The sequence below is a fragment of the Mus musculus genome, chromosome 5, assembly GCF_000001635.26.
Source record: "Mus musculus strain C57BL/6J chromosome 5, GRCm38.p6 C57BL/6J".
Lineage (NCBI taxonomy): Eukaryota > Metazoa > Chordata > Mammalia > Rodentia > Muridae > Mus > Mus musculus.
Window position 1 is genome coordinate 142,152,383 of NC_000071.6, and position 26,512 is coordinate 142,178,894.

General features: G+C 48.0%; 1 protein-coding gene across 2 annotated transcripts in view; it reads left to right on the plus strand.

The window, feature by feature from the left end:
- Sdk1 (sidekick cell adhesion molecule 1) overlaps positions 1-26,512 on the plus strand; it is a 974,090-nt gene that overhangs the window by 910,886 nt on the left and 36,692 nt on the right. For both annotated transcript variants that reach the window (XM_006504712.1, NM_177879.5), the window contains 5 exons: positions 6,149-6,264; positions 9,393-9,579; positions 12,069-12,206; positions 20,060-20,221; positions 21,288-21,413. In XM_006504712.1, coding sequence (XP_006504775.1) covers positions 6,149-6,264; positions 9,393-9,579; positions 12,069-12,206; positions 20,060-20,221; positions 21,288-21,413 — 729 coding nt within the window. The remainder of the gene's footprint in view (positions 1-6,148; positions 6,265-9,392; positions 9,580-12,068; positions 12,207-20,059; positions 20,222-21,287; positions 21,414-26,512) is intronic.

Genomic DNA, 26,512 nt, shown 5'->3' on the forward strand with positions numbered 1-26,512 from the left:
TTCTCATGTTGTGGTGGCCCCCAACCATAACATTATTTTTGTTGCTACTTCATAACTATAATTTTACTACTGTGATGAATCATAACATAAATATCTGTGTTTCCCAATGGTCTTAGATGACCCCTGTGAAACAGTCATTCCACCCCTAAAAGGGTTCTGACTCATAGGTTGAAAGCCACCAGCTTAATCAGTCTGAACTGGAGTAATTTTGCCATAACAGTCAATGCTGACTGAAATCAGTGTAACTCCAAGATTCACAGCCCTCAAAGCTTAAAACATTACCTGGCCCTTCCAGAAGTTTCTACTTCAACTGTAGGGGAACAACTTGGGTTTGGGAGTCAAACAGATCCGAGTTGAAATCTAGACCATCCTAGGGTAAATGATGTAAATCTACCTGAGCCTCCAAGCTGTCCAATGAGGATAAGGTATTTCTTCAGCACCATGAGTCTCTTGAGGGACCAGGAACTGCCTTGCTCATGTAATGTAATCATGATCTGTCAGACCTGGGTCTCACTGTGATGAGAAACTCATGGTACAGGCAATGGAGGAGAAGAAGAAGGAGGAGGAGGAGGAGGAGGAGAAGGAGAAGGAGGAGAAGGAGAAAGGTGGACGGGGAGGAAGAAGAAGAGAAGAGGAGGAAGAGGAGGAAGAGTAAACCCAACTTAGAAGAACTGGAGTCTGGCTTTCAGCTTTGCTTATCTTACATGGGCAATAATCGCTATTGAGCCTAATCCCCCAGTGCAGAAGCAAGAAAATAAAGTTCATTACAGTAGAACCAAAGGCTGAGTTTCTCTGCAGGGCAGAGGGTTCAGAGCTGACTTTGAACACTTATGTGTCTATAAAGGACCAGATGTGGTGGCTGCCATCTTTAATTCCAGATAATTCCAGCGGCCGAGACAGGGGAGGTCAGGGCCTTGAGGTGAGGCTACATCACAGGGAAGAAAGAAAAAGAAGAACCTGCCATTCTGGATAATCTGAGGAAAGACTCTGCTGCTGAGCCCTACTTCTAGCTTCTCACATTACTTTCAGATTATTGCTAAATCACTGATCACAAAAACTAGTATCAGCAACCTTGTGTGGCTTGCCACAGTCCAGTGTGGCTTCAGCCAAAGCAGGGGCCTCGTGTGACTAAGAGCAAGTTATAAGAAGCAGGGATCCTCGGTGTTCCCTGGGATAGCCCTAGCAACAGTTGGTGCCTGATGTGGCCTAGGATCTCCCTGTCAACAGTGAATGGGCAGAATGACCTGGGGGTCGGGGGGCTGGCAATAGTGGGTGTCCAGAGTGGCTTAGGATAGTCTTAGCAGCAGAAGGTACCTAGTGTGAAGCTTCCCCTAGAAACTATATTAGTCACTTTCCTGTCGCTGTGAGAGAGTACCTGGCAAAAGCCACTTGAGAAAGAAAGGTTTATTCTGGGCTTACAGTCTGAGGGTGCACAGTCGATCATGGTGGGAAGGCATGGCGGCAGGAGTGTGAGGCAGCTGGTCACAGTGGATCCACAGTCAGGAAGCAGAGAGAGAGGGATGCTGGTGCTCTGCTTGCATTCTCCTTTTTATTCAGTCTTGGACCCCAGACCAGGGAATGGTGTCACCTATATTTAGGGTGACTCTGTGAATTAGATAATTCCTTACAGACACATCCAAAGGTTTGTCTCCTATATTCTTCTGGGTCCTGTTGAGTTGATGAACCATACTGACCATCAGAGATACTCTACAGGTCAGATGGGCAGGTCAGATCGTTGGATGACCTCCCCGCACACAGTAGATGTTTTAAGCAAGAGCTCTCAGAATCAAGTGAATAAATATCCACCTCCCTACAGGATTAATTCCAGGGCTCTGAGAGGTTCCTTGGGACAGGAAGGCTCCACTGTCTTGACAAAGACCAAGTGAAGTCACCTGTTCTCATTAATGTTTGTTGACACCTTGCACAGACTAGACCTGAGATAGGGGAGCCACAACTTAAGAACTGTCTCCACCAGGTTGTCCAATGGACACGTCTGTGGGCATTTCCTTGATTGCTAATTTCAGTGCTGCCTTTGAACGTTGAAGTGTCTATACAGGACCAGATATGGTGGGTGGTCCTCAGTTGTGTAAGAAGGCTGTTTGAACAGGAGCTAGTAAGCAGCTCCTCTAAGATCTGTAGTTCCTACCTCAGCTCCCCTTGGCAGCAGACTGTAAGCTGCAAGATGAAGTGAACCTTTTCCTCCCTGGTTGCTCTTGCTCATTATGGCCATCACAGCAGCAGAAAGCAAACCAGAATACACCATCCACTTTCGTGACCCTGCACATGCCAGGAGCTGCCAGTAGCACATAGCCCACATGTCCTGTGTGTGTTTGCCACGACAAGATTCTCTCTTTCCTTTCCTTTCCTTTCCTTTCCTTTCCTTTCCTTTCCTTTCCTTTCCTTTCCTTTCCTTTTCTTTCTTTCTTTCTTTTTTCTTTTTCTTTTCTTTTTTCTTTCTTTCTTTTTTTTTTTTTTTGAGACAGGGTTTCTCTGTGTAGCCCTGGCTGTCCTGGAACTCACTCTGTAGACCAGGCTGGCCTCGAATTCAAAATCCACCTGCCTCTGCCTCCCAAGTGCTGGGATTGAAGGCTTGAGCCACCACTCGGCTTTTCTTTTTTTTTTTTCAAGTTTATTAATCAAACTGAGATCTCCATGCATGTGTGCTTTACTGACTGAGCCATCTCCCCTGGCTTGGTGGCCATTCTTAGTCTACAGCTGATGGCCACCTGGGTGTGGTAAGCCCTCCTGGGAGGCTGGATGAAAGACAGGATGGCTGACAGTCAGCACCCACTGCTCTTCATACAAACAGTCGGGCTAGTGAAGGCCAGGCAGAAGACTCTGGGTTTTTTTGTTTTTTGGGTTTTTTTGTTTTGTTTTGTTTTGTTTTTTTGTTTTTTTTTGTTTTTCTTTTTTTGTTTTTTGTTTTGTTTTGTTTTGTTTTGTTTTGTTTTGTTTTGTTTTGTTTTGTTTGAGGCAGGGTTTCTCTGTGTTGCCCTAGCTGTCCTGGAACTCACTCTGTAGACCAGGCTGGCCTTGAACTCAGAAATCTGCCTGCCTCTGCCTCCCAAGTGCTGGGATTAAAGGTGTGTGCCACCACTGCCCGGCCAGGAAACTCTCTTGCAGGGACTCCCAATGCAGTCAGCAAGAAAGCCAGAAATTTCTAGAAACTTCCAGAGTTTTACTATGCCTGTCAGTTGCAGAGTGCCCCAGAAGTTCCTAGGGTTTCCTTATCAATAACTTGAGGAGATATGTCTCTGAGGCCACGTAGCATCAAGGCAAGGGTGAGGGAGCGATTCGGCCATTCGATGCTGGTGTTGTCACTACTCTGTAGACATGCAGAGCCAATCTCAATCGTGGCCATGGCCTTCCTGTTCTACACGTAATGCTGCTTATAGGCATTATATCAGCAGATGCTGTAGAAAACTGCTGGTCAAAATGCTTTAAGAAAACAATTTCATGCATTAAAATATATGCCAGGGGCTGGGGAGATGGCTCAGTCAGTTCAAATGCTTGCCATGAAAGCAAGAAGGCCTGTGTTCAGTCCCCAGCAGCCACATACAAGTTGGTGCACTAAGGCATATTAGTAACCTCAGCAGGAGAGGGGCTAAGCCAGGAGCATCCCTGGAGATCCATGCTGAACTACCTAGCCAGTCAGCTCCTGGGTCAGTGAGAACTATCTTAGGGTTTCTATTGCTGTGAAGAGACACCATGACCATGGGAACTCTAATAAAAAAAAAAAACATGTAATTGGGGCTGACTTACAGTTTCAGAGGTTCAATCCCTTGTCATTGTGCCAGGAAGCATGGCAGTGTGCATGCAGGCAGACATGGTGCTGGAGAAGGAGCTGAAGGTTTGACATCTGAATCAGCAAACAGCAGGGAGAGAGATTGTGAGCCACTGGCCTGACTTGAGCATCTGAGACCTCAAAGCCTGCCCCCAGTGACGTACTTCCTCCAGCAAGGCCACACCTCCTAGTAGTGCCACTCCCTGTGAGCCTCTGGGGGCCATTTTCCTTCAAATGCCCACAGAGACCCAGTCTCAAAAAATAAGGTGGAGGGAAACTCACAAAGAGACCTGACCTCTGACTTCTACATACGTATGTGCAGGCACACCCACATATCCGTGCGCACACACACATAAACATATACACACACTACACATACACACAGGCTAATATTTATGTGCATCTTACACCATGAATATCTAGATAGGAGAACAGACAAAGGCTGGCCTGTCAATTTACCAGCTTCTGAGCTGCACACACTTTCATTGGGCAATGCTTATATTCAGGAGAGCAGCATGTTAAATTCTCCAGGCAGGCTGGAAGCCCTGAAGCTCACAAGAGCCAAAAATAAATAAATAAATAAATAAATAAATAAATATTGTAAAAAATAAAAATAAAGAAAGAAAACAAAAAAGTATTAAATTCTAGATTGTAGTACCCTGTTTTCATCTATTTCCTCCCAACATGTGCCAACCATATCCTGTTACCTGTAATATCTTTGTGGCATAAAAAAAAACAGGCTGTAGTACAGGTGACGTAGGCATATCTCAGCTGGGAGCTTCATTTAGTTTCTTTCCACCCAACCAAGAGGCAACGGAGACTCTGAGCCTTAGTGATCACCCTGTGCATGGCTCACCCACCACCTGCTACAGATGGACTCTCACGGCCAGGGCTGTCCTGGCTTTGCCAGGCAATGGAAAGCCAGCCCTAGGAGGATCGAGGAGGGCTGTGTGCACCAGCCTACCAGAATAACGGCCATGCTCAATTCCGCCTTTCATGATTTTAATTGTACAACAGTAATTTTGTGATCCAGTTGCCGACGGCAAACATGCAGAAGACATTAACTTTATTTATGTTTTGGATTATTAATGCGGCTGTTAAAATTCCTCCAGTTAGTTTTGATTGAATTGTTTTTTTGTGTGATTCTGTTGTTTAATGGAGCGGTAAATAAGAATTTCTGATAATGAGGCCCAGCATCTGTCACAACAACCTGGTGTGGGCTATTAACATTTCCATTAGCGGCAGGGTGGGCAGCGATAATACAGAAGCACACAGTTAGAACAAAATAAATAGTCGTGTCAGGCTGAGCGGGTGTTAATTACTATTTTATTCTGCATGGGTGGGGGGAGAGAGCAGGAAGCAGGGGAGGGAGCTGCGAGCAAGGGGTGACCTACTGCTCACGAGGTTGCCTTATCTCTCCAAAAGAGCCCTTGCCAGAGAAAAATCTCCTTAGGCAGTGATGGCTCTATGGCCTCCGTTGATGGCCTCTAGACAGACTCTAATCAAAAGACAGCCAGCAGGGTGTGGGGAGGTGACTCAGCCACTAAGCTACTTGCTACACACACACACACACACACACACACACACACACACAGAGCTTAAGGAGCTGATTTTGGATCCCCAGCACCTATATGAAAGCCTCCATCTTCCCAGAGGTGGAGGTGAGAGGAGACAGGTGGATTTCTGAGAGCTCATTGGCTGGCTAGTCCATCAATCACTTAGTTCCAGATTCAATGAGAGACCTTGCCTCAAAAAAAAATAAGTGGAGAGTGAGATCATAGAGAACACCTGAAGTAGACTTCTACACAGGTACACACACACACACATCCAAAGGTGAAGAGTGATCAATGAAGACACCAACATTGACCTCTGACCTTCACACATACCTGCACACATACAAACATATATACATACACAAGCCTATGTACAGATGTGCATACACATGAAGATATACTTACTACACACATGTATACTGTGTTCTCACTGTTTGATCTTGCAGCTTGTGCCGTGTGGTTTCTGGATAGTGTCTTTCTTTCAACACTGGCTAACTGTATCTCAGCAGAACCAGTGTTCTTTATAACTCTGTGTCGTTTGTTCTGTGCATGTATAAGAAGGTTCTTCTGAGAGGGCTTGTAGCCTTCCTTGGCATAAAGGGACTAAGAATTGCATGGGATACAGCCCAAGGCTTGGAATGTGGTTACACCTGAGGCCCCCCAAACTTTGGTGGTGTCCAGGGTATTTAATTTCCCACACTCTCCATCACAGAACTATGTCCCGTGTGAGCCTGGAAGACATGGGTTTGTGGGTCTCAGCCAGCTTACAGGAGGCCACCCCAGTTACTCTCCTGTTTCTCTCTGTCCTCAGCCCCAGCGATGGCCCCACAGAATGTCCAGGTGACCCCACTCACGGCCAGCCAGCTGGAGGTCACATGGGACCCACCGCCCCCAGAGAGCCAGAATGGGAACATCCAGGGTTATAAGGCAAGTTCTCCTGCGTGGCTGGGCTCTTCTTCCAGCTCACTGTGTGCCCAGGGCCCCGAAGGCTTTGGCGGCACACTGGCTACATGCTGCTCTGCTGTGTCCCCAGCAGCATACACTCAGCACAGAAGCAGGCCCCAGTGCCTGGAGCAGGCTTGCTGGGACCAACACCTGAGACAAAAGCTGCTCAGAGAAAAGCCACACAGAACATGGGCTGCTGTGTGCCCAACCACAAAACACCAGGGAATGCTTGGTTCCCCCAAAGGTCCACCAAGGAACCTGACCTCTTCCGGGGCATTTGCTGATAGTAATAAAGGTGGAGTGTCCTCACAAAGGCCGGTTACAAATCCCAATACTGTCTCCTGCACATGGAGGGACTCTCATTTCCATAGGTATGGGGTAGAACCAGAGAACTTGTATGTGGAGGTGGGGTTGGGGTATGTGGTATATGTGTGTATTATGTGTGTGGTATGTAGGGCGCGCGTGTGTGTGTGTGTGTGTGTGTGTGTGTGTGTGTGTGGTGTGGAGTGAACAATGTATGTGGTGTGTGTGGTATGTGTGCTGTGTGTGCTATGTGTGTATGGTGTGTATATGTGTGGTATGTGTATGGTGTGTGTTTGGCATGTGCGTGTGGTATGTTTGGGGGAGTGTGGGGTATGGTGTGTATGTGTGTGGTATGTGTGTATATGTGCATAGGTGGGGATATGTATATGTGTGTGGTATGTGGTGTGTGCGTATGTGGTATGTGGGGAGTGTGTGTGTGTGTGCGTCTGTGTGTGTGGTATGTGGTATGTGTGTGTGGTATGTATATGTGTATGTGGTATGTGTAGGTATGGATTGTGTATGTTTGGGGTGTGTGTGTGTATGTGTGTGTGTGGTATGTATATGTGTATGTGTATGTGGTGTGTGTAGGTGTGGATTGGGTATGTGTATGATTGTGTGTGTGTGCATGTGTGTGTGTGTGGTATGTGGTATGTGTGTGTGGTATGTATATGTGTATGTGGTGTGTGTAGGTGTGGATTGGGTATGTGTAAGGTGTGTGTGTGTGTATGTGTGTATGTGTGTGTTATGTATAGTGAGTGGAGGCTATGTGTGTGAGCAGTGTGTGTCTATGTGTGGGTGCTCAGAAGGTCACTTTGACTAGGCTGCTCTTCAGGCCTTAAGCAGTCAACATTTTTTTTTCTTTTGGGGAGGCGGGGGTGGGCAGAGACAAGGTTTCTTCTTGGCCAGAACCTCACCTCTTTGATAAGTCCGGCTGGCCACCAAGCCCCAGGGATCCTCCTGCCTCTATCTCCCCAGCACTGGAAACTCAAGCAAAAAAATAAAATAAAAATAAAAATAAAACATATTTTTAACTCAGATCCTTAGACCTGCACAGCTGTGCCATGTCCTGAGCCCTAGGAGCTACATTTGTATCAAGTCCCCACGTGGTGTGACTTCTGGGAACCTCATGTTGAGACCAGCTCACGACAAAGCCATAGAGTATCCTTTAGCCAGATGATCTAGAGATGGAAGGAAAGGAAGACCACTCACCTTGCCAGGCAGCACTGAGGGAAACAGCTCCTGTAGGCAGGCTTCCCCCTGCTACCCTCTTCTCTGCACCCTCCCCTACTAAGGGCACTAAGGAACTCCCAGCATTGCCTAGCCTGCCTGGAGACATCCGTCTGGTGTCTCCATCCCTCCAGAAGTAATTTCCTTGTCTGGCCTCCATGAGTCCTACCTGATCAGTTATCCCAATCTCAGTCCATCCTGCCCTGATGAATATTGGCCCAATTAAATGTCCATTTCAGAGTGATTTTGGTAGGTGTATTATGAAAATGAATACCTCCCTGCCGGCAGCGCTCTTACGAAGACGAATGAGGTCACAGAGAGCCCCTCGAGCTCTAAGGCAAGGCATTATTTATGCACATCCAAAAAAATATGTTTTCTCATTTCCCTAATGATAAAGACATTGAACTTGGATATTGATCACAAGTTAGCGTGGCCTGTCTGAGCGGAGGCTTTCCCACAGTAAGCACAGCCATCAGGCATGCAGCCGGGGCCTGCGGGTGGAAATCTGCATGCTCTCTTCGTAGACAGGCTCCAGCACAGGGGTGACCCATGAGGCTGGATGCCCCCACTGCCTCCTGCACAGCTCTTACAGAAGGCACACTGCTCTGGGGGCCTGGCACAGGCTCATGTGCACAGAGCCGAGGGGTACCTTCCAGCCAGTATTGTCTTTGGGCAGCCCAGCTGGCACAGGCTGGGGGCAGTGGTTGCCAGACAGCTGTTTAACAGTCTGGTTCTGCTAATCCCTCAAACCTTTATGCTTGGACTTCAGATCTACCTGTAAGCATATCAAAGCTAGGTGAGAAGAAATGTTACTTAAGGGGAGGGAACGAGGTGCTTTCCCCACAGTCTCAGCTTAGGACTCTTTCTTGGTGTGTGTGTGTGTGTGTGTGTGTGTGTGTGTGTGTGTGTGTGTGTGTGTTTGTATGTGTGCACATCCTATATATGTGTATGTGCTTATGTTTTGGAGTCAGAGCACAACCCAGGTCTTGTTTCTCAGGTTCCCTCCACCTTTTAAAACTTTATTCTTAAATTGTGTCTGGATATATACACATCAGCACTGGTACCCATGGGAGCCAGAAGAGGGCACCAGAACTCCTGGAGCAGCTGCGAGCTCCCAGATATGGGTGCTGGGATCTGTTCATTGCTGAACCATCTCTTTAGGCCCCTCCCAACCTTGTGTGTCGAGACAGACTGTCTTGCTGGCCTGTCAGCTACGCTGAGCCCCAGGGATCTGCCTGCCTCCACCTCCCCACAGCTGGGATTCGAAGCATGCAACCTCAGATGTGGCTTTCTGTTTTTAAACATTGGATGTTGTCCATTGTCCCATTGCCTTCCTGTTGATTTTGGTGTTTTTACTACATTGCTACATTGACGGAACACGTAGATGTTGGCTTTGAACGAAATGTGGGGATGTGGAGTGAACTTTGGGGCTTGGCCTATCCATACATAGAGGGTACTCAATGTCTGGATCACAGGGCAGAACCCCGGGCACCATTTACCACATAAGCCTGATCCCCAAGGTCCATTCTGTCCACACTAAGCTTGGTGTAGTTCAGCCTACCCTGTGCTCTGCCCAACAGGTTTACTACTGGGAGGCAGACAGTCGCAATGAGACAGAGAAAATGAAGGTCCTCTTCCTCCCCGAGCCTGTGGTGAAGATCAAGGATCTCACCAGCCACACAAAGTACCTGATCAGCATCTCAGCCTTCAATGCTGCTGGTGATGGGCCCAAGAGTGACCCGTGCCAAGGACGCACACATCAGGCGGGTAGGTCACCCTGCCTGTTCTGTCATAGCACCAAGAGCCAGTGGTATAGCTCATTCAGGAGAGTCCTTAGTCTAGGCCCTGGGTTCTAACCCAGTACCTCAGAGTCTGGCGAATTGTGGTGCTTGTTTTTAATCTAAGCACCTGGGAGATAGGAGGATACTAAGTTCAAAGTCATCCTTAGCAAGATATTAAGAACCAAGCCAACCTGACTTACACGAGACGCTGGGGAAAAAAAAAAAGGAATGAAGGAAAAAGAGAGAGGGGGAAGAAAGAGGGAAAGAACTTGAAGTTTGGAGGAGTAAAGGGGTGACTTCCTATTGCTCCCAGGGCCTGTGTGGTACTAAGGTTGTCTTGACGCAGCGTATTTTCTTGTAAGCCTGCAGCTAGGTCTTCTCCTGACCCAGAGTTCCTTTTGGTGTTCTCTCTTAGAACTGTCCTATGTGTGCATGGAGGCTAGGGCCCAGTCCCCAACTCTAGCCCGAGGCCCCGACCCCCAGCCAGGCCCAGGCTTTCTCTGTTCCCAGTCACGTTCCCTAGACCATGCCTGGAATAAATAGCTCAGCAGCTGCCACTCAGACATCTGCCTCCCTCTTACAGGGTTTATTTACTTCTCCTCTTGCTATGATAAAAAGTACCCCAGCAAAAGTGGCTTCGGGATGACAGGGAGGGAATGTTTAGGCTCATGGTTCCAAGGGAAACACTCTATTATCACAGGGACACATGGTGGCAGGGGCATGAAGTTGAGGCCCTGGTCACTTTGCATCTGCAGTCAGGAAGCACAGTGAACATAAAGTAGGGCCAAGCTAGACAGCCTCAAGGCTTGACTGCAGTGACTTGGTCCCTCCACCTCCTAAAGGTTCTACAGCCTTCCTGAACAGCGCCATCTGCTGGCATTGAGAGTCCAAACACTTGAGCCCGTGGAGGACATTTCCCACCTAAACCACCACAGGAGCTGTGCTGACAGGATGGCCCTGCTAAGAGCCATCTACACACAGGGCACACCCTCTATCTGCAGCAGGCCTCTCACCACTCAGCCCAAAAGAGCAGTGATGTTGCCAGAAAATGGCAGGAAAGGTCCTATGTTAAGAACCAGGAAGTTAGCTAGGTGTGGTGGTGGCATATTCTTTAATCCCAGATTTAATCTGCACTTGGGAGGCAGAGAGAAGCAAGTGGATCTCTGAGTTTGAGGCCAGCCTGGTCTACAGGGGAGTTCCAGGACAGCCAGAGCTACACAAAGAGACCCTATCTTGGAGAAAAGGAAAGGAAAGGAAAACAGGAAGGCTAAGGTGGAAGAGTGTGGCCTTAGAGCCTGCTGGGCAAAATCACAGGGCCTAGAACTCTATAACATTCCATGGCTGAGCCCTGGTCAGGGCTCTTGGTGTAATGTCCTGGTACGTGTCTATGAGCAGAGAGTCATGACTGTCCCCTTGCTGCTGTGTTGGGCGCCCAGACAGCCCAGTCCTCCTGTTTTGCAGTTAGGGACTGGAGCTGTATGGATGTCAGTAGATTTGTAGGGAAGAGAGCAATGGCTGGGCCATTTTGAGGAACCAGGGCCTGGTAGATCAGGGATGTAGCAAGGGGAGACTGGACATGGCTGCAGTTAGGCACTCAGAGGAGACCGGAAGCCTAGTGGGATGTCTGTAAGGGTAGCCCTACACACTCCCTCCTGCACAACCCTGATGAATGAACAAGCCCCACATGACTGCACCCCGGGCTTCTGTACATGCCAACAGCCTTGAGGAGTTGGTCAGGTTTCTCCCTGTCTCCGCCTGACTGGTCTCTGTGAACCCAGAGTATCAGGGGAATTCCGAGTTGAAGAATCAGTGTGATAGCAGTCACCACCACTGCCACCCACACACCACTGTCACACCCACCCACCCCAACCCACCCACACTCACTCCCACCCACCACTACAACCCACAACACGGCCCCATTCCCCCATCCCCACCCCCACGGTTGAGAAGGGTTAGAAGGAGAAAGGAGAAGGGAAGGGAAGATAGATGAAATGGGGAGGGGAGGAGGAAAGGTGAAGTATAGAAAGGAGAAAAGGGGGAAGAGAGAGGCAAAATGGGGAAAGATTGGGGAGAAGAGGAGGGGTGTGGGAAAAGAAAGGGAGGTGAGAGGAAACCCATGCACCATGGTGCTTCCTCTTTCCCTAAAAGCAGGGCCCAGCATCCCCAAAGCCTCTGGAGATGGAGCTGCTGCCGCCACTTTATCGTCTGTTCACATCTGCAATTCATTCTGGTCTTCCAGCTCACAGCTGTGGTTCAGCTCCAGCATCCTCCGTGGTCTTCTGGGAGGGGCCATGCTTCTTGTGGATCCCAAGAAGCTGGCAGCTGCTCAGTGTGTCCCATCTCTCTGGCACTGGTTACACTGCTGCAATGTGGATAACACTGAGCTCCACCTGTCCCGTGGGGTGGTACGGTCCTGGGTGGGCAATCCGAAATGGGCTGGTCTTCACTCTGCACACCTGTGCTCTACTTTCCCAGCTCCAGGGCCCCCCAGCTTCTTGGCATTCTCAGAAATAACTTCTACCACACTCAACGTATCCTGGGGAGAGCCATCAGCTGCCAACGGCATCCTACAGGGCTATCGAGTGGTGTATGAGCCCTTAGCACCAGTGCAAGGTAAGGTGGGGGCGTGGCATAGTGGGCTCTACTACAGGAGCCACAGAGCCAGAGCTGCCTAGTCGAGCTTGCAAGAAGCTGAGAAGGTGGGATGGAGGGACTGGGGAGATGGCTCAGCTGCTAGTACTTGAAGTGCAAGCATAAGAGCCCAAATGGAGCTCCTAGGACCCATGAAAACACCCTAGCTGTGGTGCTGCTCAGTCCTAGTGCTGGCGAGCTAGAAACAGGCCTGGGGCTTGCTGACCAAAGGACTAGATGAACTGGTGGGTTCCCGGTGGAAAGTGAGAGACTCTAGAGCTGGCTGGTAAACACCATGGCCTGAAAAACACGGGTTAAAAAGTAGGTCGTTGTTCCCACAAGAACATGCTTGCAGATCAGAAATAGATGGGTCACGGGATGGGGTGCTTCGGGAAAGCTGATCCAGGGACCCTACAGGAACTGGCAGGAGAGATCAGTGGTGATTCCAACTAGTATTCTTCTTGGGGGGGCTTGAAGGTCAGCAGGAAGTGGCAGATTAAAGATGTGGCCTCAAAAGACCTAGTCAAATACCAGGTACCTGGTTGTCAGCTCTGCCTCTGGGTGTTATTTGAGTTCTGTTGTGGTTGCATCTTTTATCCACATATTCCTGTGTCCACTGAGGGCTCTGTGGCCTTTCTTCCTCACCCTACTGTGTACTCAGAGTCACGTCCAGCCAGGTTCAAATCTCACCTCACCCTGGTCATATACACAGATACATAGCAAAACACAGAGTTAATATCTAGGAGGAAACAATACAGAAGCAGCCAGCCAGATAATAATGGCTTTCCATTTAAAGCCATGGTCAAGAGTTTCCTTTGGAAAGCTGTCACATGGAGTGGGAAGTCAGTATGAAAGGGAACATTCAAGCCCTCGATTTTATTACACCGAATCTCCGATGCTTTTGACAAGAAGATTTGCCATAGCTTTATGATACTCTAAGAAAGACAGAATGCTCACCATAAACTATGGCCTTAGGCTTTTGCACCGTCAGTTCTGAGCTGCATCCCAAATCAGAGCTGGGAAAGCGAGAGAAAGAAAAAGCCAAGGGTTTCTGGGCCCACCGATGAGCTTCGTGCATGGTGGAGGAGGTGGTCTGTAGACCGGGCTCTAAGAGTCTAAAATGGCACTGGACAGGCGGTGGACAGTGACTGCTGCAGTCCTGCTGGGTGGCTCTCTTTCCAGTGTGAGCAACAAGTGGCTTGTGTGGGGCTACCTTCAAAATCCAAGGACAGATTTCCAGTAGACACGCCCATTGTTCTTGCATGCTCAGCAGAGAGGGGATGGGAGACTTCCTGAAGACCTTCCTATCTGTTCAGGAGGGTTCCTTCCCAACTCGCACGAGCACCCAGCAAACAGTTGGAGCCATTCAATTAAGAAGTGACTGTCAGGATCATGGCTCTCCTTGACCTGTGTGCCCTTCGTAATCAAAGGTAGCTTTAGTATCTCATTCATCCTCAAACAAGCAACTGACTCCCCTGCATCCTGTGTTCTATGTCCTGTGTTAATGACTTCCTGAATCTCCTAGAACCCTGTGGCACATACTGCCCTTACCTAACGCTAATAACTGCCCTCCAAAGACTGTCCCAGAGATTGTCATTCCTTAGTGGGATCTATGCCATTGGGAACTTGCATTCTTTTGGGGATTCCCTCTCTCTGTATGCCCCGCCCTCCACCTGGCTTTCTGCAAAGTTCCAACAGCTTTTCCTCCCAGCCAGCTGACCCCAGGTCTCTAGTTTTCCTGCATTGCCAGAGCTAGGAGTACTTGGTCATCTTTTACAACAATGTGTTCTGTCATATTCAATCCCTGTAGACATGACCCCATCGGGCATCATCTGAACGATGGGCAGTGTTTATTGAGCACTTACTGTGTACCCTGCACAGCGCTACCCCCCTGCCACCTGGCATCCCGGCATCTGTGCCCGTGTGTACATTGAGAGACGGCTCAGTCAGTAAAGTACTTGCCTTGCAAGCGTGAGGATATGAGTTCAGTCCCTAGCATTCACATAAAAGCATGGCTGTGGTGACACTTATTTATAATCCCAGCACTGGGGGGGGGGTGGGGGGGCGAGACAGGATCCCTGGTATACTATAGCCAACCAGCCTAGCCTGCTCAGATAGCCTCAGTACCTGTAGGAGGTACTATATCAAAGTCATGATGGCAACACCAGAGGAAATATACCCAATATACCCAACATTGTTGTGGCTCCTACACACACACATGAATACCTGTGTACATACATGATAGCCTCCCCCACCACACATGTACACACACACACTGAGCTTATTAAAGCCCATCTTTTCAAAATTGCATTTTAACTTTGTTTTAACACACACATATGCACATGCATGCACACCCTGTGGCACGGCATGCCTATGAAAATCAGAAAGCAGCTTCCAGGAGGTCACAGGCTTGGCAGCAAATGCCTTTATCTATCAGGCCATCTCAAGGGCCCCGAGAGCCCTCCATTCATTTACTCCAGCCCTGGCCTTCTAGACTGACAGAGGGGGGTGTGACTTGAACCCAGGCAGTCCAGTGCATGTGCAGCATTCTGAAGCATGAGTGAGGTGGGGAAAGAAGTAGGAAGCATGTGTTCCCGATAGCCTGCGTTGGAGTCTAAGTGCCAGGCGCTAGCCACACAGCCAGGGGTGTGCGACAGCTAGTAGAGTCACTTCAGTTGCACCTATTTTCACCTCTTTTCATAAGTGACAAGGTGTTCTGTCACTGCCATCGCCTCTCCGTGTACAGATAGGGTCTGGCTCCTTCATCTGTGCTAGGAACAAAGACGGGAGGACAGGATAGTGACTCCATGGCCCCTTATTGGCTCTGCAGGTCAAGGACAGCCAGGCCTCAGCACACAGTTCAAGGACAAGTTATCCAGATGCCCACATCCTTGCTTTTGCTTTTGTTCTGAGTCAGAATTTACCAGGTATCCCAAGCTAGACTCAAAACTTACTCTGTACCCCAGGTTAGCCTCAGACTCACTCTGTAGCCCTGGGTTTGGACCATTCACAGACCTGACCCATCCCTACATCCACCTAGATGTCTATCATGGTTGATCCAAGGCTCAGTCTTCCAGCATGTCAGTGACCAGAGCACACAGCCCAGCCAGTAGAACTACAGAGTTGCCTGTAGACAGCAGCAACTAAGCCATGAGGCCCATGAATAGCCCTGCAAGACGGAGGTGATCATGACCTCCCCACTCAAACCTCACAGCTTACTCTGATTGTGGCTGCCTGACTCACATGAGTGAAAGCTCAGCCAGTGAGGCACGCAGAGATCAACAGCTATCTAAACACAGGACACATTAGAGCCCTACTTACCTATACACACACGCAAACATATATGCATAAGCATACATGCACACAAGCACACACACACACACACACACACACACACACACCTGAACAAGGCCTGCAAGGTGACCCAGAACCTCCCTTGCCTTGACTGACAGTCAGCTGAGCATCCCTGTGTTGCTCAGTCATTCCAGCTGAGCCTCGCTGTATGACAAAGACCAAGACCTGATCCAGTATCAACTATATAAGCCCATCAGAGGTGGACTAGAAGACACAAGACCCAGGCCAAATGGTACTTGTGTGGTTTTGAGAAAGAATCTTACTGATCTAACTCGTGTAGTACAGGTTAGCCTAAGTGTGGCTCAGGCTAGCCTTGTTGTTTTAGTAATCATCTTCAGATACCAACAGGGTCCTTTTGAGCCAGTAGGCTGTGGAATGGGTTACAGCCGGGGACAGGAGGGGAGGGTCATAAGTTGCATCTCAGAAACCCTTCTCCTCCAGGGACACAGTGGTCCCAACAACGATAACCTAGTGGGGCCCTTGCTGCTCACTGAGCTGACAGTTTATCTCAACTCCCTGTGGAAGGTATCAACCTCAGAAAGCCTGGAAGGCTGAGCCTGGTGAAGCAAGTGCTACTCCTAAGCCACTCAGGAGACTGAAGCAGGTGTGCAAGCAAGTTCAAGGACCAGCTGGACTACAGAGAGTTGAAGGCCACCCTGGACAACTTCATGACATACTGTCTCAAATGAAAAAAGAAAAAAGAGAGTTAGGGCGTGGCTCAGTGGTAGAACCCCTGCCTAGAATCCCCCAGTGAGGGGCTGGGGGTATGGCTCAGTGATAGAGCCCCTGCCTAGAATCCCCCAGTGAGGGGCTGGGGGTGTGGCTCAGTGATAGAGCACCTGCCTTGATATGTTAGGCCTGGGTTCCATCTCTAGTACTTGAAAGAAAGAAAGAAAGAAAGAAAGAAAGAAAGAAAGAAAGAAAGAAAGAAAGAAAGAAAGAAAGAAAGAGAAAGAGAAAGAGAGAGAGAGAGAAAGAGAGAAAGAAAGAAAGAAAGAAAGAAAGAAAGAAAGAAAGAAAGAAAGAAAGAAAGAAAGAAAGAAAGAAAGGAAGGAAGGAAGAAAGAAAAAGGAAGGAAGAGAGGGAAAGAAATTTAAACCATCAGCCAAGGAAACAGAACAATGTTACCTGAGGCTAAGACTTCCCACCTGCTGACCTAGGACTGCAAACTTCTAAGAGACCCACTCTTGGCTGAGCAGCAGACAGGAAGTACTTGTCTTTGCTCTTCTCTGCCCTCTGTTCTCACATATCTCAGTATTCCTCCTGCCACTGTCAGGAATGGAGAAAGCAAGCATTCAGCTGGGTACACCAGGATCACTAACCCATGGGAGCACTGCCTCACTAGGACCATCACCCTACTAGGAGCACCACTTCACTAAGACCTTACTGAAAGTAGCCATACTCCATTGGGAAGACCATCATACTGGAGCACCACCCACACCAAGAGTACCACATGATTGGGAAATCTCCACTGGGAAGAGCACCTCACTGGAGCTCTACACCCGTGGGAGCACAACACCTCTTGAAATATTACCGAACTGGAGCACTGCTTCCCTGGGAGTAACTAACCACCGAGAAGTTGGAATATTGGGAGCAATCACCCTGCTGGGGGACATTGCACCAGCTTAGTACCCCACCACTGGGAGCACCAGTCATCAGAGTATCATACTACTAGGGGCATTATGCTTCCTAAACATCACACACTGGAGTTCCACCCAATCATGTCACTGTAGGACTCAGTGCTGTGTCTCGCAGACCCCATGCCGCCCAGAGCACTGAGCTGCACGGAGCACTAAGCCATTTGAGCACTGAGCCATTTGAGCACTGAGCCATGTTTTAGGGAATCTGATTTTATGGCAGAGATATTTTTATGTTTCTTAAATATGTTTTAAACTGTAGTATTTTATGAGATTGTACCCCAAGGCTTTGTAGTGCAGGGCATGGTTTTAAAATTGAGCAAATAAATAAAATTCTGACACACTTGAGATGGAGGGAAGGCCAGTCTGGCTCTTCCTCCTGGTGGAATCAACTATACAAAGTCCCTAAATGAGTTTATGTCTGCTCCAGAGAGAACTAAGCATCTCCAAACACAGAAGGTACCACTTCAGAACAACCTTATATCTGAGAGGTCCCCAGCAGTGACAGTCGCCCTGTGTCACCCACCATCTTTGTAACCTCTTTCTTTATTAGTGTGTATGAAGGTAGGGTCCAGTTCTTCGGGCAGAAATGAACACAATTTTTTTCTTCAGATCCCACCTCCCATGAGGAGAGTCAAACAGAAGTTGTTTAAATCACGCTGAAATAATTCAGAAGGCAATAATTCAGCCGACACGAACTTGTATTGAAGATATAATCTGAACATAATGAACCAGCTAAGAGGCATTTTGGAGACCTGGGGACTACAGATCCATGCTCTGATGGCCTGGAACAACGGATCATTTTTAATAAGATGGCTCTTTGGTTCCTTTGCAAGCCCATGTGGTATTAAAGGGACCAGACTTCACTATGTTTCCTTCATACTGAGGGCAGGCTGTGGGCAGCAGTGCTAGGCAGGATGCACCATCCCCTATCAGCCATCTCAATAATCAGACTGAAGTTTGTTCAGTGTATCCATTGCAGTTATCAATGTTCCAGGGACACACATCTGCTGTCCTGGAAGACATGAAAGAAGTACTTCTTCATGTCATCTCAGATGTATAGGCAGAGATGAGTGAACACTCAGGGAAGTCTTACAGCTGAGAGCTTACCTAACTTAAAAAATAAACATTGCATGGATTTCAAACATATGGAAACAAAGAACCTCATCTGCCCCCTTGGGAAATGTGTGTTTATATAATTTAAGTGTTTATCCTTTCCACTAAATGTTAAATCTCACTGCCTAATTGTGTAGTGATGTTCATTATTCTTTGATTCTTTCTCTGTAATATCATTTCCTGGAAATCAGCCACAATTCAAATATATTAAATTGGGGAACTAAACCATCTATAAGCTTTAGAATGTGCACAAGCTCAAGTAGGGCAACTAATTCTCCCTCCATCTTCCCCCATCTTGACCAAGATGTGAATTGTCTTTGTCCAGAGTATCAATGCTATATGCACTACCCTCCTGTTAGCCATTCAGTGGCTGTCTCAGTCACCAGGTCAATTGTTTAGCATATTCATGCCCAATGTGTTATCTTCCCATTAGCTATCTCAATTATAAGATAGTTTCCCAGCATATCCATGCTGTATACACTACCCTCTCACTATTTACTCAGTAGCTATCTTAGTAACCAGACTGAAGTTTGGTCAGTGTATCCATGAAGTGTATCTTACCCTCCCCTTAGTCACTCAGTAGCTATCTCAGTAACCAGACTGAAGTTTGGTCAGCTGTCCATGCAGTGTATCTTACAATGTCATTAGTTACTCAGTAGCCATCTCAGTAATCAGACTGAAGTTTGTTCATTGTATCCATGCAGTGAATCTTACCCTTCCATTAGTAACTGGCTCAGTAATCAAACTGAAGTTTCAGTGTACCCATCAGAGGATCTTACCATCTCATTAGCCACTCTGGCTGTATTGGTGGTCAGATGGACTATCACTGCTATTGTACAATGCTTATATTTATTTCAACCTTATTTTACTTAATAAAGGCTCAATAGTTGTTTTAAAATAATACACAAAGAGTGCCAGCATTATACCATGAAAAGGACAGATTAACTCTGGTTCTATGGGAAAGTCATGTGTATGGTGTATATGTGCCTATATACATTCACATACATATATCCTCAGTTTCAGGAAAAAAATCAGGGGTCCTGAAACATATCCATGAATAAGGGAATTCCAGTTCTTAATGGAATATATGATTTTGTTTGTGTATTTCTGTACAGAAACATTGTCTTGTATGGTCCTTATTCTCTGAACAAAGGGCCATTACCCAGAGGCACAGATTTAACACCATCTTACCTGGGTGACGTTCCCAAAAGTTGTCTGAGGCTTGCAAGTCATATGCATGCCAGCTGGGTCATGCTCCAGACCAGTCATTAGGAGAGGCTCACCTTTGAACTGAGTCCAGCCTCTTCCATACCCTGCCTTCCATATTGGCTAAGCAGCCTCTGTGCAGTCAGCCTGTTAGTGAGGCAGGATTCTGCAATAGCTGGAAGCAGAGCAGGAAGAGGGTGGTCTCCAGGATATAGTCTGGGAGCACTCTCTGAGCACTTCCTCCCTTGCCCACTGCCTTCAGTGAGGTCTGGGCCATTCCCTTTGTGACTGTCACAGGCTTGGTGGTTTCTTGGACAAAGTCACTTATCAAGTTTAAACTCTAATTATACTTATCTGGGATGAAAATTGGCTGGATCACCGTTTAAAGTCCTCCTAATTGTAAGCAATGCTCCTTTAGTGAGCCACCAGGGCTGTCTCCTTTCTTATCACTACAGATCAGGCATGCTCAATTGCTTCTCCAAGCTCAGCCTCCTCTTCCCCGTGCTTTTGTGGCCATTGCAGGCGTGAGCAAGGTGGTGACCGTGGACGTGAAAGGCAACTGGCAACGTTGGCTGAAGGTGCGGGACCTCACCAAGGGAGTGACCTACTTCTTCCGTGTCCAGGCGCGGACCATCGCCTACGGGCCGGAGCTCCAAGCCAATGTCACTGCAGGGCCAGCCGAGGGTGAGTGGGCTGTACTGATAACCGAGCAGAGCCTCATCGCTCTCACCTGCTTTGGAATCCCAGCACTCAGGAGGTGGAGACAGGAGTTCAAGTCCATCCTCACTGCAGAGCTTGGGGCCAACCTAGGCTCTATGAGACCCTGTCTCAAAAAAGTTTTAAAAATCCAAAGCAAACTACAGAGAACATGAGCTTCTGTGAGCAAAACAAACAAAAACACCTTAAGAAAAAAATAAATGAAAATTGTAAACCCTTTTAACATATACAGTCTTTATATGTAGCCCAGACTGGCCTCAAACTTGGGACAATCTTTCTGCCTCAGTTTCCCAAGCACTAGGATAATAGGCATGCACCACCATGTCCAGCTGTGACAGGCATGCACCACCATGTCCAGCTGTGAATCATATTTTTGAAGGAAAACAAATAAGAAGCTTCTAGTGTTCTTGAGCCATGGGGCGGGGGAGCTGTTCCACCTTCGCAGCCCCTTCAGTCTGCTTCATTCACCAGGAGGCAGACCACTGTTTGAAGAGCAGCACTGGGCAACTGCTGGCCTACATTGTCTCTGTCCTCTGATTACTTCCTGTTTTGTTTTGGTGTGTGTGTGTGTGCATGCATGTGTGTGTGTGTGTATGTGTATGTGTGTGTGTGTGTGTGTATACCTGTGGAAGCCAAAAGTTGACACCGGATGTCTTCCTGCCACATAAAGTTATTTGTTGCTACTTCATAATTGTAATTTTGCTACTGTTATGAATCAAAATGTAAATATCTCATATGCAAGATATCCAGTATGGGACCCCAAAGGAGTTGTGACCCACAGGTTGAGAATTGCTGATCTAAGAGCTCTGATGTCCTTTTCTGTTTTCTGCAGGTACCAGCATACATGTGGGTGTACATGTGTGCGCGCGCACACACACACACACACACACACACACACACACACACATCATAGATAGGTAGATAGATAATAATTTAATTTCTTATTATCTATCTACCTAATTTCTGTCACCACTGACTGTCCTCAGTCCCCTCAAAACCAATATCTACTCTCTTTGTTCTTTTTATCCCACAGGGTCCCCAGGCTCACCAAGAAATGTCCTTGTCACCAAATCTGCCTCTGAGCTGACCCTTCAGTGGACAGAGGGAAATGCTGGTACCACACCCACTACAGGCTACGTCATAGAAGCCAGGCCATCAGGTAGGAGCCATGGAGCCATGCACTCCTGGCTGGAAGCCAGAACCACGCACTGCCCATATGGTGGCTTCTTGGCCACACTGAAGGCAGTTGGTCCATGGGGCCTCTGGCCTCCTCTCCCTGCATTTCTCTAGCAAGGCATGTGTGGAAGAGGAGACTCATTTCTTGTTCCCCTTCTGAGTGCCTAGTAACCACAGCTGTGCTGTTAACCTCTCGGGCATTCAATTTCTGATGCCTTAGCCGCGTGACACTCCGAAAGATGATAATTGTCACTCTCAGGAAAGGGTAGACGAGAGGCGAAGGACACTCGAAGACATTTCAGCTCATCAGGAAGATCTAGAAGTGTCTCAGGGACTCGTCTCAGGGGTCTAATGCTGGTGGCCTGTGGAAAGAGCCTCACTCGCTTCAGATAATTACAAACGTCCTTATTAATAGAGAAAACGACACATCAACTTCTGTGCCTTTCTGGCTTCTGAAAACGAGGGCTAAGCTCCATTCCTGAGCTGGGGAGACGGCTTGTGAGTGAGGAGGCTTGCTGTGCAAGCATGAGGACCTGAATTCAGATCTGTAGCAGAGGCAGGGTGTGGCTATGTGTGCACCTGTACCTCTACCACCAGTGCTATGGGTGGTGGAGACAGGAGGATCAGTGGGGACTGATGGCGGCTGCCAGCCTTGCTGCAGGCTCAGTGAGAGATCCTGTCTCAAGAGAATAAGGCAGAGAGTGACAAAGCAGGGCACTTGATATCCTTCTCTGGCCTGTGTGTGTGCACAGAACTGTAAACAGCCACACACATGGTTCATAAACCATGTGCCCACTCACATGTGCTCACATGCACCCTTGCACATGCATACACATTCACACACATATGTACCCTGTGACACACACACATGTACCCACATGTACCTACACACACACACACATGCATACACATGAGCACACACACATGCACCTGTACATGTATAACATACACATGCATACATGTGCATACTTGCACACATATGCAACCACACACGCATGCATACACATGCACACATGCTCACACACACACAGATCTACTCCTGCCCTACCTCCTTCCTTCTGACCTTTTTTATATCTTGCTCGCTTTTTAAGGAATCGTTTTTTTTTTATTATATGTGTACAGGTGTTTTGCTTGCATATGTCTGTGCACTGCATGTGTACCTGATGCCTGAGGAGGCAAGACAAGAGCATTGGTTTCCCTGAGAACAGAGCCCCCGTTAGGTGCTGGGAGTGAAACCCAGGTACTATGCAAGAGTAGCAGAGTTTTTACCTCCTGAGCCATCATCCCAGCCCTCTCTCGCTCATTTTAAAAGAAGCATTAATTGCATATTAATGGGATTCAGTGTGATTTAATTTTTTGAGAGTGTTCCATGCAACTCAGGTTGGCTTTGTACTCTCTGTGTAGCCAAGAGTAATCCTCCTGCTCCCATCTCCCGAGTGCTGGAGTCATAGGTGTGCATCATCATGCAGGGTTGTATGTGGTGGCTGGAACCCAGAACTTCTTGCACGCTACACAAGCTCTCTCCTCCTGGTCCCAGCCCAGCCCACAGTGTGCTATTTTTCTGTGTGCTCTGTTTGTTTCCTTCACACAGCTGGGACAGAATTTCCTGATATGAAGAACTTCAGGAAGGAAGACTTGTCTTAGCTCACAGTTTGGAGGGTTCCGTCTGTGGTCACTTGGTCCTACACATCTGGCTGTATGTGGTAGCAGGAGAGTGTGGTAGAGGGAGTTGTTTACTTCATGGTAGACAGGAAGCAGACGGAGAGACAGGAAGGCGCCTGGGACAAGGGCCCACCTGTGGTGCCCTACTTCCTCTAGCTAGGTCCACCTCTGAAATAGTTCCACCAGCTGGTCACCAAGCATTCAGTGCACAAGCCTGTGGGAGGCCGGTTATATGCCAATCACGGTGTCACAAGAGCATGCACTGACCACTCCCAACCACAGTATCCTTAGTAACTAATACTCGGCCTCCATGTTGTATTTCTTTGTTGGTCCCCACATTTGAGACAGAGTGCAAATACTCGTGTTTCTGTGTCTGAGTATCTTAACATGGCCTCCTCCAGCTCCATTGTGTCTGAGAATCTTAACATGGCCTCCTCCAGCTCCATTGTGTCTGAGTATCTTAACATGACCTCCTCCAGCTCCATACATTTTGCTACAAATGACAGAATTTGATTCTTCTTTATGCCTAAGTAATGCTCCATTAAGTATTTCTATCACAACTTCCTTCTTCCATTCATCTGCTGGCAGATGTCTAAGCTGGCTTCCTCTCTTATATGACAAAGGTATCTATATTTGATACACTAACCTCCTTTTCTTTGGCTGTATACCCAGCACCCAGACAACTGGATCATCTGCAGTTTTGCCTTTAGATTTGTGAGACCCTCTCTCCTGTTCTCCACAGTGTCAGAACTAATCTACATCTCTCCTACTGTGTGTGCACGTTCCATTTTGTTTCCATGATGAAGGGTGGATGTTACTGGATAATGAGTTTCTGGTGGTTTGAATTGGGTATTACCACTGGAAGCTTGGGATTAGGGACAGTCCCAAGCAGCTTCCCCGTGACCATCACATGGTCACAAGGCTCACACGGATGACCTGAGCATCAACACAGACGAAGTCCCAGGCATGCTTCAGGAAGGGGCTTCTTTCCCAGTGCCAGATGGGTTTTGTGTTAGGAGTCATTTTGGTCTGGTATTAAAGAAGGCTATGACCACAGGGGAAGAGCCCTGACGTCACATCCTGTGGCAGATATTTCTCCTTCCTTCCTCCCTCATGTTGCTTCTGGATGGTTATAAGTTTGACGAGTGATCTGGAAACATCAAAGGGGAAATAGACTGGAACGGTGGCCTGGGGGGGATTGCCTAGTGGGTAAAGCACCTGATACACAAGTGTGAGGGCCAGAATCTAAATCCTTAAAGCAGAGGTTCTCAACCTGTGGGTTACAATGGGGACTCAATGACCCATCCATTCACAGGGATCACTTAAGACCACCAGAAAGCACAGGTATTTACACTGCAGTTCATAACAGTGGCAAAATTACAGTCATGAAGTAGCAATGAAACGATCTTATGTTTGGGCCTCACCACATGAGGAACTGTATTAAAGGGTCTCAGGGTTACACAGCCTTAGCACCTACCTAAACCGTGGACATGGTGGAACATCTGTAACCTGGTGCTCCCACAGTGAGCTGGGAGGCGGAGATGGGAGAGTCCCGGAAAGCTTGTAAGCTGGCTACCGCTGGCCTAATGTCAGCAAACAAGATCTTGTTTCAGATGAAGAAGGAGCTGAGGACCAGGGTTATCTTCTGACCTGCACACATGTTCCACAACTTGCACACGGTGCTGTGTGTGCATGCTTGTATGGACACACACACACTCCAAACAAACACACTTTTTAGAACCTCTTCCTGGATGGCAGTGGGGAAAATGTTGTAAAATGTGAAATTGTCAGAGAATAAAAATACACAAAGGAAGAGAAGGGGAAGGGAAGGAGGGAGGGAGGGAGGGAGGGAGGGAGGAAGGAAGGAAGGAAGGAAGGAAGGAAGGAAAAAATTTTTGGTTTCATCTTGCTGGACTAGATGATCTCCAAGGAACAAGGCATTGACCAGCTGTAGAGACAGGAGTCATCAAGTTAGTGAAGGTTCTAGGGCCTCTGTGATCATTTGGGATCATCTTCACCATGACCCCAAGGACAGGCAACCAGCTCTCTGCAGTGACTATATTCAGAGTTGTCTGTCCTGCCACCAACACTAGATGACAATTGCCATCCATATCCTCTTGTGAATGCTGCTACCTGACTGTGGTGGGTTGCTAGACCATGGCCTTTCACTGGAAAACTAACACAGCAAGCTGTCCCATCCCCTTTGCAACGCAGGCCAGCCCCAGCTCACAGTGGCATGCGAGCTTTTATAGATCGTCAATATTTAAACACCTTGCTGGGACCCAGGGGCCTCTGGATCTCAGCTGTCATCTATTTCAGGCCTCATTACACAAACCATTAAACACTGTATCTTCTCATTTTCTCCACTGAAGCTCCCTGGCAAGGCCTTCTCCGGGCAGAGCGCCTTTTTATGCAGAGTCCTGCCCGCCTGGCATCCAGGGGGACAGAGACACTTAGGTGTCCCATGGCCCAAATGGTCTGTTCAGCCTAATGTGTCCCTACCCAGCCACATCCCTGCCTGCCCCCATCAACACCATGTTCCCTCATCTGTCCCTATCCCTGTCTTCACCCCTGAAGACTTTGCTGAGGAGCCCATGGCTGCTCCGCCCAGCAGCAGCTAATGGCAGTAGCATCAGGCTAAATCACAGAGCCTCTCATTCCAGAGAAGGTGATTCCTGAGTATCGCTGGAGGACATGCCCATCAAGCTCTGGCCAACCAGCTGGTTCATTTCTCTAAATTTTGAGCGAGTCTCCCCTGGAATTGTGTCGCAAAAGGCATCTGGAAAGCAGCTATGCGGTGGGCAGGCTTGAATGATTTATTCACGAAAATTATTCCAAGGCATTTTGCTGTGTAGCTCTCAGAGCCTAATTTACATATTTACACAATACACTGGAATGGCACTAAAGGCACTATAAATATACTTTCCTCTCCAAAGCGGCCATGAAATATATATTTAGGACGCACCCAAGGCGGGCAGACATTGTGGTGTTGTTCTCACAGATGATGCCTTAGCCTGCAAGCAAGGGGCGGGGCCTGTACACCCTCAGCCCTCCTGGGTGCACCCCAAGCCCTTTCCCATTCATTGTGGTTTTCAGTTCTTGGTGGGGTGAGTTTTAACTGAACAAAGAAGAAAATCAATAGTTCCCAGCTGGGCATGGTGGCCGACCTGTCTTCCCAGCATTCCAGAGGATAAGGCAGGAGGATGGTGAAGTCTAGGCCAGCCTAGGCTACCTTGATAGGCAGACCCAGTTTCAGAAATAAACTAGTACCGAGCTAGGGAGATGGGCTCAGTTGATAAAGTGCTTGCCATTGCAAGCATGAGGCCTGGAGTTTGATTCCTACAACCCGTGCTCAATAAAATGAAATAAAGTAAAATAAAATAAGTCAGCAAGCCACTGAGAGACACTGCCTCTAAAACC